At 42.5% G+C, this 14,495-nt stretch overlaps 1 protein-coding gene across 1 annotated transcript in view; it reads right to left on the bottom strand.

Moving 5' to 3' along the window:
* The window catches only part of PRUNE2 (prune homolog 2 with BCH domain), a 186,140-nt gene extending 172,296 nt beyond the window's left edge, over positions 1-13,844 (bottom strand). Inside the window, exon 1 of the mRNA XM_073345112.1 lies at positions 13,687-13,844. Coding sequence (XP_073201213.1) covers positions 13,687-13,722 — 36 coding nt within the window. The 5' untranslated portion in view covers positions 13,723-13,844. The remainder of the gene's footprint in view (positions 1-13,686) is intronic.
* Between the last annotated feature and the right edge of the window lie 651 nt (positions 13,845-14,495).

Below are 14,495 nucleotides of genomic sequence, written 5' to 3'. Positions count from 1 at the left end.
CAGAAGGGGAAACCACAATAGTGATCTAGCCAGAGTGCTCTCACTAAGAGGCCACAGCACCTCCCAAGATGTGAGAGGGGTACAGACAAAGAGACTGAGACTGAGGTGGGAAGTACAGTGTGCAAACGCAGGAAGGGGTGTTGAGCTGTGATGAGCTATTCCCCAGAATGGCCAGGAGGAAGCACCATACCAGCAGTGAGTAGAGCACCCTGTCAGACAAATTGGTAAAAACCCTGGGGGGGCCGGGTTTCATCTTCCACTGCAGCTTGGAGCATGGGTCACTTGCTGGCTGAACTGGTATAAATGGTGAATTCTGTGTAACTTCTTTACAGTAAGATATGAGGGCTTCAATAACTCAGAGAGAGGTTATGGATTTATTTACAGGAGTGGGTAGGTGAGGTTCTGTGGCCTACAATGCACAGGAAGTCAGACTAGATTATCATGATGGTCCCTTCTGGCCTTAAAATCTGAGTCTATGAAGCTGATTAGGAAATTCACACTTCATGTCCATTCAGCCCTTGGCTAAGCCTCAACAAAGGTGACAATTAGTGCCAACTGCCACTAAAGACAGAAACCAACAAACTAATTTACATAGGCCACCGGGGGGAAGAGGGGAAAGCACCAGAAAGCAGTCCTTTTCAGTCACAATCATATGGGGTGTAGACACTAAACTGGGAGGAGAGGTAGATACGCTGGAGGGTAGGGATAGGATACAGAGGGACCTAGACAAATTGGAGGATTGGGCCAAAAGAAATCTGATGAGGTTAAACAAGGACAAGTGCAGAGTCCTGCACTTAGGACGGAAGAATCCCATGCACCGCTACAGACTAGGGACCGAGTGGCTAGGCAGCAGTTCTGCAGAAAAGGACCTAGGGGTTACAGTGGACGAGAAGCTGGATATGAGTCAACAGTGTGCCCTTGTTGCCAAGAAGGCCAATGGCATTTTGGGATCCATATGTAGGGGCACTGCCAGCAGATTGAGGGACGTGATCATTCCCCTCTATTCGACACTGGTGAGGCCTCATCTGGAGTACTGTGTCCAGTTTTGAGCCCCACACTACAAGAAGGATGTGGAAAAATTGGAAAAAGTCCAGTGGAGGGAAACAAAAATGATTAGGGGACTGGAACACATGACTTATGAGGAGAGGCTGAGGGAACTGGGATTGTTTAGTCTGCGGAAGAGAAGAATGAGGGGGGATTTGATAGCTGCTTTCAACTACCTGAAAGGGGGTTCCAAAGAGGATGGATCTAGACTGTTCTCAGTGGTAGCTGATGACAGAACAAGGAGTAATGGTCTCAAGTTGCAGTGGGGGAGGTTTAGGTTGGATATTAGGAAAACCTTTTTCACTAGGAGGGTGGTGAAACACTGGAATGCGTTACCTAGGGAGGTGGTGGAATCTCCTTCCTCAGATATTTTTAAGGTCAGGCTTGACAAAACCCTGGCTAGGATGATTTAGTTGGGGATTGGTCCTGCTTTGAGCAGGGGGTTGGACTAGATGACCTCCTGAGGTCCCTTCCAACCCTGATGTTCTATGATTCTATGACTTTATGTCCATTACTTGATCCATTATCTACTCATTGCAAACAGAGTGCTCTCTCTTTGGTTTATAATGGAACCCACATATATCAGGAGGAGAATAAAGTTGATAGCATGAATCCAAAAGTCCACTGATTTCCCCTTTGCAGAATGTGAACGCCACATCTTAAAGCATCAATACTTTTAAAACTAGAGTTCTCTGAAAATAGAGGGTAATAGAAGGGGAATTTGGAAAAAATTTAAACCAGCCTTATTTAAAGTATCTAAATATTCGTGTTAGCAACAGAATGCCTACAAAATGTCCATATGTTATACCAAACAAAACCTGCAGAGGGAGGCAAAGATGACTTTGCCACCTGAGCAATTCCTGATCCTGGGGCCAGCTGGGGGTTGGCCTGAAACAATTTAGAGCAACCTCATGACCATACCCAGCAGTCATGCTCCCCTTGTATCCCCTACATTAAGGGCTGCAAGGGAAAGATGTCACAGAGCCTGTTGTGCTGGTCTACCCCAGGGCTTCCCCCATTCTGGCTTTACTGCCCGTTTGTGCCAAGGGAAAGGGGTGCAGGGACCAGAATCTCCATTTCTAGATCAGTCTTGAGTCTGTGACCTCTTCATTAAATTGACAACAGTGGTGCAATTTCGCTAGTATCTGAGGTATGGTCTGTTGCCTACTAGGAACTGAAATGAGACCACTAAACTCAATTCATGTGCAAAACAGCCAATAGATGATAATGACCCTTTACTTGTGTGGGCTGACTGTGATCTGACCACATGTGTATGAAAGGGTCTATACTCCAATACCAATCCTTACAGCCACCAAGATTCCTACTGGCTTCACAAAATAATCCTGTGAGCAAAGCCAAGGCACACAAGGATACACACTGTCTGTCTGAAGGAAGCTTAGGGCACTATTTATCCAATTTGGAGCTATTACAATCCATTAGTTCAATAATCTGCACTTAAAAAAGAGCCCAGAGCTCTTACAGTATAATCAATCAATAACATACATTTAAAAATCTCAGTGCAGGATGTTTTCACTTTAAAATGCTTTGAATGCAAACAATAGTCTACAAGATCATCTTCAAAGATGAGACACAAACTGTAAAAAGTAAAGAAATCCATCCTTAACTTCTCCTGTTGCACCAGGAGGGCTCATGTGACTATGACTGGTGCAGCTATGGCTTATTGCTATGTGTTGGGTTAAGGATGAAGGTTTAACTTAATTTCCTTGGTTTCTGCCACAACCCTAATATTTCTTAAACAGCGTTTGTTATAGGTTACTATGCACTTCTGTCACTATATAACTACTCCTGATTGATGGGGAGCGAAGAGCACACATGCAGATTCTGTTCTTACAGCTCCTTGTTAATTCTAGATTGGTAATTATTAGCTGGTCTGCAAAGAAGTCCCTAGCTTTTAATGACTATTTGTTTAAAGAAGCAATGACTATGTTTGATTTTTAATAACATCTTTAGGGTAATGTGGGGATCAAGCCATCACCAAGTGGTCTCAGTCTGAACACTGGAAATGGAGATTTTTGTACATTTAAAAATTAAAACTTAAATTTATGAATTTCAGTTGGAGGATACAGTGATTAATGTGGGTTTGAAAGTCCTAGAATGTCATTCTCCCTCCTTGGTTGCATTCCAGGAGTGTAGCAAAATGCAGTCAGGGACAATCTCATGGGAATATAGCATCCAAGTGCAGACAGGATGGGCTGGCTGTTCACATAGGTAACTGGCCAGCTATGTAACACTGTAAGAACCGAAAATGGCAGCCCATAAGGAAGATGAGACCCCCTAGAACTTGTTTAGAAGAGCCAAGGTGTTACTTATTATTGGATGCAGGTGAACCTATAAATTATAAATTTCTACACTTCTTTTTGTTTGTTTGTTGCTACAGATAAATAAGGGAGGTTTGTGCAGAGAGACAGGTAAGCACGAAGTGGAAGTTATGGGGTGGGGGCGAGAGGAGAGTTGAGTTGAGTTTGCCTGGTTTGGGCATGCCTGATGGATCCCAGATACTTTAATTCCTAAGGGGCAGAATGAAGAGGTTGTCTAGGTGGAAAGTGAGAAGCCTCACCTTGAAAATTCTGCTCTGGGAGGGAATATTTGGGGAGAGAGTAAATGCCCCCACCTTTCCTTCTTCCCCCTCAAACACTCTGTGCGCAATGCACATACACATTAGTTTCTAGGATGGGGGGAAACTATGGTTCTAAATGAACTATGGTTCAATCTATCTGTGCCACTCTTCTTGGCATAGTAGCAATAATCTGCCTGGGAAAGCTGGCCCATTTTATGAAGTTGCAGATGTCCACAAAATATAATTGTGCTATCAGGTTCTGAGATGGTGTTATGAAGTTAGCATTATGAGATTATCACACATGATGAAAACACAAAGCAATCTGATGTCAGGTGTGACGCTGGCAAAGTGCCAGCACTTGACAAGGTTTTAGATCTCAGCTGATCACGGACAAATTCATTGCTGGAAAGCAGCCTGTTTCACCCATGTGTTAGTATGATTAAGATGAGTATTGAACTTATAACAATGTGTTTATAGTGTTTAGACTTTAATATATCAGCAGCTTATAAGAAGTTCATAATTTCACTTATAATATCTTCTTCACCTACTACAAGGTAATATTTAAGTTTTTGCTTTATAACTGGAAAAAAGTGTTTGCTGTGAACATGTTGGGGGGGATATCAAAACTAAAGGGGCCATTGTGGGACATCACAATAAAAGACTTTGTTAACTGCCCCTTCACATCCATGAAGAAACTATGTGCAAAAGATCTTGTCCCATCAGCTTGAATTCTGGAAGAAGGAAATTATAGCTGACAAGAAAAGTTTTCATTTCTCATTTGTTGTCTGGATTCTCTCAGAGCTGGAGCCAAGAAGCAGAAGTAGAGTTCCCCAGGGTCAACCTGGGTTAGCCCTAAAAGACATTCAGAGCTGACAGATTATTACAACTGTCACCTTATAAACCCATATAACATAACTAATTCATATATATGTGTGTGCACCTTGTAATAACTCTCATTTCTTTTTTCCTAATTAATAAATCTTTAGTTGGTTTATTACAGGATTGACTGCAAGCATTCTCTCTGGTGAGAGATCTTAGGTACAAATTGACCTAGGGCTAGTGACTGGTCTCTTGGGACTGAAAGCAACATGAATATTTCGTGATTTTTGGTGTGGCAAGCTAGCTGGGAAAACCCAAGGAATATCTGTGGCTCCATGGTAAAGCAGTGTTTCAGGAGTTCACACTTGTTACTGCATTGGTGAAATCTAATTACATAGAGTCTGCACACCTCAGGAAAATAGTGGACCACCCCCTGCTCTAGATTGGGCCTGAATGGCACAGTCTACATCATAATCCTTTTGTGAAGTAAACAGAACTTCATTTTAAAGTTAAACTTTATTTTTTCTATAACTTAGGTAAACTTTGAGAACTAATTACTGTATTTTGGCGTAGCAAATGAACTGTCTGTCATGACGACCATCACATCTGTTGTTCAGACCAAGTCAAGTGAAAGGACAGATAAGTCAAACTTTACAGAAGAAAGAAATTTTGCTTATTTTCTTAACACCAAATGGTTGAAGTCAGATGAAAATATTTTCTTTTCTCCTGCCTGAATTTTTTTAAAAAATCCAGAAAACAAAAGTAAGCCAGAATAATAAATCCAAATAACTTTGAGATGGGTGGGGGAGGGGGAGATAAAATCTGGATTTGAATAGTATGACAAGTTTATCTCTAGGAAAAAAAATTTCGACTGATTTCTACTGAACACAAAAGCACAATAATAGCTAATCAGGTGGCTCAGGTTTTGTTCTTTTGTTTTTTTCCAACTGCTGCCTAGCAAAACTCAAGCATTTATTAAACTTCTCAAGTTGCTATACTTTTGTTGTTGTTTTGTTGTTGTTGTTCAGTAATAAATCATTGTACAATGAGACTTTCTATTAGAAAAAAAGAGACTTATTACAATGTGATGGTCTACCGCCTAATCAGACTGGCTACCTCACTAGCTTAGTTATTTAGAAAGTGCCAATCACTGCAGAAAAAAATATAGACTTTCCCACATAGGGATCAGAACTGTGCTGATTACAACAACATTTAAACACAGCTGTTTTTAGAAAGATCTAGCAGCATTTCTCCGATCATTATGGACAGGGAGGCTTCGTCTGAGAACGGTGCTATAGAACTGCTCCAGATAAGGAGACCATATTTTCAAAATCAAGATCCCAGGATATTTTTGTGGCAACATTTTTATCATTGCAAAATAAGCATATAAAGATTTTTTTAATGTATTATAGTGTTGCTGTGGCTAGTTTTTGACCAATTAATGACACATGTATATTTCTTGGAATGGAGAACGTTTCCAATAACTTAGTTTTCTGAACGTGTCTGTCATGTAATACTGAACAAGACTCATGGAAATTCACTTTGAACACCTTAAATGAGTATAAAAACGATCAAAGCTTTCTTTCACACCAAACATTGTTTATTACATTGGCTATGAAACACTAGGCCACTTCAGTTGTTCCAAAGGAAGTTCCCAGAACAACAGGCCATTACCTTCTGGAAACCCAGAACTGTCCTGATAGTCACTTTAGCTTTTGGAGGTGGTCTATAGAATGGTTTGGCTAATACAGTTCTCAGACAAAAATCACTGTGAGTACTGCTTACAGGTTTACCTGATTGTAACAACTGAATTAAGAAACACTTCTAAGATCACATTATGATTTCAATATGGATGGGAATTAAAATATACACACACATGGAGATAACATCTATGTAATAAATGGCAGATCCATGCAATGAATAAACCTCTCCTTTCCTCTGCTCATAGATTCATCTGCCTCAAGACTTTCTCCCTGAACCTGGTCAGGAATTTTTCAACAAAATGCTTGTGTCAAAAAATGCCAATTTGTTGGACCCAAACCTTTGTGCAGAAATATATTATTTTTGACAAAACTTTTGTTAGGAAGGTTTTTGCAGGTCCAGGATGGAATTTTGAGGGCGACAGAGACCTGGTCCACCCTAAAACACCCAATAACCTAGTGGTTACAGTACTTATTTAAGCTGTAGGAGACCCGAATTCAAGGCCTGGCTCTACCTGATTGATAGGAGGGACTAGAATGGGGGGATCTCCTACATCCTAGGTGAGTCCCCAACCATTGAGCTATACAGCCTTTCTCTCTGATGGTCAATGTCTCTTGTTGAAGCTGTCCCACTTTACAGAAATAATTCAGCATTCATTGGGTCAAAGAGAGCAAATTCAAATGACTGGATTTTTTTAAAATGTATACTACCAGAGAAATGTTTCTTCTTTCCTCCCTCTCCCGCAAAGCTAAAATCTTCTTCCCCCAAATTTCCCCTGCCCAAGACCCACGATAGGCCAAAGTTCAGTTTCTTGTAGATTTTGCTAGAATTTTAGGCCCTGATTCAGCAATTGAAGCATTTGCCATTGACTTCAATGGGACTACTCATATGCTTAAAGTGAGGTACACTGCTGAATTGGAGCCTTATTAATTTTACAGGGACAAAGTAAATTAATATTATTTATTAACCTCTGGAAAATTACTTATTTCTATCTGAGAAGGAACTGCACTATTAACAAACATTACATGGCACTATATAGTTGTTACATTTTGAAAACATTGTACAAATATTAATACATTTACAAGCATTGGTGTCCTGATTATGTGTAAGTGACATTGCCCTTTATTATGAAGTACTGAAAATTAAAGCATTTGAACAAACAACTAACCAGCTTCACAGAACTCCAATATATTTCTTCAAACATTTATAATTTCTGTTCAGAATAACCCATCGGTCAGCTTTGCATCAATCATTACAAATCTTTCATACCACAGCATTCAAAGTTTTTTACAGGAATCACTGAAATGTGGCTACCTCTTTGGTGGAACATAACAGCTCTTTAACAGCAGTTTAGGACAGGAAGTTTAAGAATACTGAACTAAAACTTCAGGGAAATATATATAGCCTGGATGTAATTACACAGACAGGAAAAGGGCCAGCACAGTGGAGCTATTACATAGCATACGTTTATCATCAAATGACAAAGTAAACAAAACATGGTTATGAACAAAATGAAAAGAGAACATTGTTTGACATCTTCCAGATGTCATTTTAAAAAAAAGTCCTTAACCCTTTCACTGCCACTCTTTCCACTGCATGTATTGTGCTGCAATCTTACATTAAACTCTCATTAGGACATATGGCATCATTCAAATGCTTAACAGTCATTCTAATATTATTGGCACAAGACTCTGTATCTTTTGCTAGAGGAAAAACAATACAGACACGTCAGGTAGTTTAGACTTTGAATTTGTCCTCCCACTTCAATATGTGTGTGCGTGTGTGTGCACACATTTGCATATATATAAATTATGCAGCACATCAAATTTCCTGCCACTAAGAAAAAATTTACTATTGTGTGGCACACTCATGAACAATATGTGAGCACTCCCAGTTGTCTTCCAGCAGAAATGCCATATTGAACAGTTTCCCTACAACCATACATATTCCCACTGATAAAGGCCTCTATGCCTCCTGTTTTGCATGACAACTAGAGAAGCCATACCAACAAACACACGTTAAATGTGGCTTATTAGCACTGAAGGAAGGCATCAGAGGCTGCAAAAAAAGCATGTACACAAATGCATCCTCTTAAGCCAGGAGCAGCGTCTCTATGTCTTTTGTATCCTGGTATTTCAGGGCTATAACTGGCTGGCAGTGGGGGCAGAACCAAGAATGAGTTGCGAGTGCTAGCATGCTCCCCTAGCAAACTGGGCTCTGATGCAGTTGAAATCCCTTTGGACCTTAATGTTGCTCTTGCAAAATAATCATCAGTGAAGCAGGCTAACCATGCAGATATCCCAATATCGAGAGGTTGGGAGGCTAGGATTTCTTGTGCATTCTCAGGCTCCAACTATTCTGATGCACTTCACCCTTCCACTTTAAAGGGAGAATGCACAAAGATTTTTATAGTACCTTTTCCACTTCCATTCATTTTGTGTGAACAGAAGAATGTTATTTATTTGAAAATGCCAGTGCAAGGAGTGGACAAGTGCAAGACATATTAGTGATAACAAAAAAGAAAACATTTATCTGTGCTATCTACAAAGGAGGAAAATCAATAGGGAAATACTTTTTTATTTTTACCTTAGTGCTACATACTGGCATTCTGTGTGGCTTTGCATAGAAACACAGAAGGCTAATAGACTCCATAATCGATCTCCTAGCCAATGCAAAATTGTTCTCTGCTCCACATTATAGCAGAGTATAGTTGTGTATAATGTACTGTCTAGTTTAGTTTTAAAAAGTGTCAAAGGATAGGGCTTCCACCACTTCCTTAAGGAAACTATTCCACAGTCTCATCTTCCATCCCTTCACTTCTCTATTGGTCTATTGAAACTCCACACCCTCACACTCCAAAATTGACTCCACACAATGTGGACAGCCCTCTATAGTGTCTGAACAAGGAGGAAATAGTTCCTCAGCAGAACTTCAGTCACTCTTTAGCATCTGGTAGGGGTGATCCACTTACAGAGAATCCCTCCACATGTGGGGGGATGGTTTGACCCATTACCAATGTCTGTGTTGCAGTAGAGTTCAAATCCCCCCCACCCCCAAATTAAGTGGTGTGACTAGTTTTAACGAGTTCTCTAGTTGGAGACCTTCACTTGTGTATTTTGGAGGTTCTTTTTTCCATAATCTAATAATCCTTAAAGAGAAAGCAAAACCAGTAGTTCCAATTCAGCATAGAAGGAGCAGCCATGAGACAGGAAGGGGCAAATTGTGGCTTTCTGCCACCTTGCTGCTCTCTGGATTCAAGACTGTTTGAGGGGCCAAAATATTCTAACTTGCCTATGATGAAGCCCAGAACCACTGTAGCAGAATATGTCACTTACTCCCACCTCTGAGTCCCTTCCCCCCCCGCCAGCCCCACCTCCAGAATTTGTCCTAGACCAGGGCCATACTCAGCACTTACTTAAGCAAAACGCTCATTGATTTCAAATAGAATTTTGCCTGAGAAAGAATTGCAGGACTGGACCATAAATGTGGATCATTTCAGGATAATTACTGTCCCACACCTTAATACTTTTTTCACTAGCCTTTTTTTCCTTCAGCCTTAGAGTAACAGTTGTCTTGTCCTATACAAACATATCTCTGGATTGCATTTTTGTAACTAAAAATTCTGCACTGAGCATTACTGAGAATAATCTGACACTGCATATAAAATAACAATAAAATTTATTTTCTTTAAAAGAATACATTAATGGAGATTTTAATATCATTAGATGCTGTGCAGAGATTTTTACTTTTTTGGCAGTTATAGAGTGCTACATAATACTGTATTATTTGAAATCATGAAATAGGACAGTCCTATACATGATTAAGATTTTGTCACAGTTATTTTTAGTAAAAGTCACAGACGGGTCACAGGCAATAAACAAAAATTCACAGGAGCCTGTGACCTGTGTGTGACTATACTAAAAATAACCGGGGAGCAGGGCTGGGGAGGGGGAAGACAGCTGGAGCCCCAGGGGGGGACTGACAGCCTGAGCTCCATTGCCATGGCAGGGGGCACAGCCCTAGCTCCAGCCCCTCCATAGCCATGAGAGGGGTGGGGACTCCAGCCCCGGCCGCAGCTGCAGCGCAAAGGCCCACAGTTCCAGCTCCAACTCCAGTTGTAGGCTCGGGTCGGGGGAGAGCGGGACATACACAGTCTTGGCTCCAGCCCCAGGATAGTTGTGTACAGCCCCAGCTCCAGTAGAAACCGGGGGGAGGGGACGCAGCCCCAGTTCCAACCCCAGCCTCAGCGGGGGAGCACACGGCCCTGGCTCCAGCGCTGGCGGCAGCCACTGACAGCTGAAGCTGAAGAAGTCATGGAGGTCCGGTAAAGTCACAAAATCCATGACTGCCATGACCTCCGTGACTAAACCGTATCATACAGGCTAGAACTTATGCCATGAAAGGAAACCAGCATTCATTAATGTTGTGGCTGGAGTCAGATACAAATGAATGATGAAGCGCTCACAGTAATAAACTTTCCTGTATAATCTGAAGCAATTGTTCATTTAAGGCCAGATTTTGCCACCCTTGCTCTAACTGAGTGGGCCGGTTTTGTTCAATCTCTTCATTAATGATCTGGAGGATGGTGTGGATTGCACCCTCAGCAAGTTTGTGGATGACACTAAACTGGGAGGAGTGGTAAATACGCTGGAGGGCAGGGATAGGATACAGAAGGACCTAGACAAATTGGAGGATTGGGCCAAAAGAAATCTGATGAGGTTCAACAAGGACAAGTGCAGAGTCCTGCACTTAGGATGGAAGAATCCCATGCACAGCTACAGACTAGGGGCCGAATGGCTAGGCAGCAGTTCTGCAGAGAAGGACCTAGGGGTGACAGTGGACAAGAAGCTGGATATGAGTCAACAGTGTGCCCTTGTTGCCAAGAAGACCAGTGGCATTTTGAGGTGTATAAGTAGGGGCATTGCCAGCAGATCGAGGGACGTGATCGTTCCCCTCTATTCAACACTGGTGAGGCTTCATCTGGAGTCCTGTGTCCAGTTTTGGGCCCCACACTACAAGAAGGATGTGGAGAAACTGGAGAGAGTCCAGCGAAGGGCAACAAAAATGATTAGGGGTCTGGAACACATGACTTATGAGGAGAGGCTGAGGGAACTGGGATTGTTTAGTCTACCGAAGCGAACAATGAGGGGGGATTTGATAACCGCTTTTAACTACCTGAAAGGTGGATCCAAAGAGGATGGATCTAGACTATTCTCAGTGATAGCAGAGGACAGAACAAGGAGTAATAGTCTCAAGTTGCAGTGGGGGAGATTTAGGTTGGATATTAGGAAAAACGTTTTCACCAGGAGGGTGGTGAAACACTGGAATGTTACCTAGGGAGGTGGTGGAATTCCCTTCCTTGGAAGTTTTTAAGGTCAGGCTTGACAAAGCCCTGCCTGGGATGCTTTAGTTGGGATTGGTCCTGCTCTGGGCAGGGGGTTGGACTAGATGGCCTCCAGAGGTCCCTTCCAACTCTGTTATTCTATGATTCTATGAGTGGTACTCTGCAAGCCATTCTACTGTAATCACTTTAAATCAATGGGACTGTTATGGCCTAAGGTACCACTCACTGTAAGTAAAGATTGCATAATTTAACCCTTAAAGTAAATATATAGAGTTTGAACCTCCACTGTATCTAAGCAAAACACAGGTGCACTGGAGCAAGGAGCTCATAGACTCAGACTTTAAGGCCAGAAGGGACCATCATGATGAGCTAGTCTGACCTCCTGCACATTGCAGGCCACAGAACATCACCAATCCACTCTTGTAATAGGCCCATAGCCTCTGGCTGAGTTAGTGAAGTGCTCAAATCAATAAACACTTCAGGTTACTCCACCATTTACTCTACTTTAAACCAGCAAGTGACCCATGCCTCATACTGCAAAGGAAGGCAAAACAACAACAACCAGGGCCTCCACCAATCTGACTTGCGGGAAAATTCCTTCCCGACTCCAAATATGGCGATCAGTTAGCATGTCAGCAAGACCCACCAGCCAGGCAGCTAGGAAAGAATACTCAGTAGTAACTCAGAGCCCTCCCCATCTAGTGTCCTATCTCTGGCAGTTTTGCTAATAGTTTTGCTAATATTTGCTAATAGCAGTTGCAGATGGGCCATATGCCATGGCAGGGAATCTCATCATACCATCCCCTCCACCAACTTATCAAGCTCATTCTTGAAACCAGTTAGGTTTTTTGCCCCCACTGCTCCCCTTGGAAGGCTGTTCCAGAACTTCACTCCTCTGATGGTTAGAATGCATCCTAAAAGCATAACAGGAGAACATTTAAACAACCTTTTAACAGGCAGAGTTACGACAATACCACTGCACATTTTCTGCCACGTGATCAAATAGACATTCCTGATGTAGACTTTACTGATTGCCTGCACAGAGTGCTTAAGGTTAAGGGGATCAGCCGTTAAGTATTTCCTCTTGTGCTTTGCTACCCCTCTTAGAAGGTGCCTTCATTGTCAAATTAAAGCATTGTTTTTAACTTGATACACGACAGCAAAAGACAGCTTAACAACTTCCAAGTTATTATAAGTAGGGTGTGGTTGGCTTAGGAATGGAGGCTCTCTCCAGTGTAGTGCCTCTCTCGCTAAAGCTTCAAAACAGGTCTGGAAATCAGGAAGTTGCTGCTACTGGAAGTATCAACACTGAAGTTTATTTTTCTTTTATGATAACATCCCAGGAAAAAAATACAAGCATGCAGGGCCTGATTTTCATAAATTACTGAGGCAAAACTCCCATGACTTCAATGGGAATTTTGCCTGAGCAAGGACAACAATATTAGCAGCCCAATGGGTAACATTATGCTAACCTGCATGTGAACACATGAATAGCAGGCAGCCCACTAAAGGCAACTAATGTGGGACTGGTTCTTTAACAGATTATAGAACTGTCTGAAGAAAGGTATATAGTAAATATCTGGGGCCAGATCATCAACTGGTGCAGCTCTGCTGCCTGATTTCAATAGGGTGACATCAGTTAACACAAGCTAAGGATCTGAATTACCTTGCAAATTCCTTTGATTATTTGAAATCTTGATTACCCAAACTTATTCCCTGTTCCAAATGACCTTCAGATCATAGAGGTTGCACAGTAGATAGACTGTTTTCTCCTCTACTTTTGATAGATTTCTATGTTTTGGTCATTTTTACAGCAACTTGATGCATATGAAAGACACTTTACAAACTCATAAATAACTTCCTGAAGTGCCCCATTTACTGTTATTCCCCATATGGAAGTCAAATATGGTTTTTAGAACACTCCATAAAATGATCAAAGAGTGCTAAGCGCAGGGTTACAATTCGGTTACTTTAAATGAGACAACAAAAGAAAAACAAAACGTGATCCGCTGAAAGATCACACGTTATGTCTTGCTCAGGTTGCTCATTAACTCTTACTAACAGATTATCCTTTTGCGTGGACTAAAAAGCTGCCCAGAAGGTTTTTGTGTGCAGCGCACAAATGCAAACAGACCCGCAAAGTAACAGTCACCTAAGGCTTTGCTGCCCCCTCCCTTTTTAACTCTCCTCTATAACTTACCAGCTTGGATTTGGTGCGCTGCAAAAATTCTTCCATGTTGTTGTCATACGGAATCCGAGCAGGCAGGGCAAAGTTCCATGCACAGAGCCTCTGGCCTGAGCGGGGCGGCTCCTTCCAGCTGCGACTGCTGCTGCTGTCCGCCTGTCCCCCGCTCAGCGCAGCGCTGCCCGGCCAACTCCTCTCCCTAGCCTGGAAGGTGGGAGTAAGAGACGGGGGTGCCCGGGGCGGAGCGGGGCGGGAGCCGGGTTGCGCGCACAATTCCAAAGGGCGGCCTGGCTCCTCAGCCAATAGCACGGGCGTCTCCGGCTGGCTGACGTCAAGCAGGCAAGTGCTGCAACCATGGACAGCGCCCAAAAGTGAGGACAAAGTGAGGGGATGCAGGGAACTCTGCAGCAAAGATGCGCTGAGGAAGCTCTGTGTGTGTGTGTGTCTCTCTCTCTCTCCAGCGCCTGGCTGGCACTGCAGTGGGTTTTATTGGCCGGGTAAGGAATGGAAGCGCTGTCTGGACAAGGCAGTGCACTCAGCTCATAGTCGGATGTGTCTGCTCCAGAGGAGTGATTTAAAACAGAATTACACGGAAGTGTTGCTGTGCCCCTGACACACATGTTGCCTCGTGGCCACTACATTACAATAAACTTACCTCAGCGAGGAACAACAGATTAGAGCCTGAAAGGATTTAGTCTGATAAGAGAGCTGGGGATTTAAGTGGGTAACCATCTAAGGACGGTGTGGTTACTACTCCAAACTTCCAGTCCTGTGCTTTAAATACAAGAGCATCCTTTCTTTACAATAATTACTCATACGGCATC

This window comes from Lepidochelys kempii, chromosome 5, assembly GCF_965140265.1.
Source record: "Lepidochelys kempii isolate rLepKem1 chromosome 5, rLepKem1.hap2, whole genome shotgun sequence".
NCBI classification, from domain to species: Eukaryota; Metazoa; Chordata; order Testudines; family Cheloniidae; genus Lepidochelys; species Lepidochelys kempii.
The sequence above is the reverse complement of the archived record's forward strand: the minus strand, read 5'-3'. Positions and strand labels throughout refer to the sequence as shown.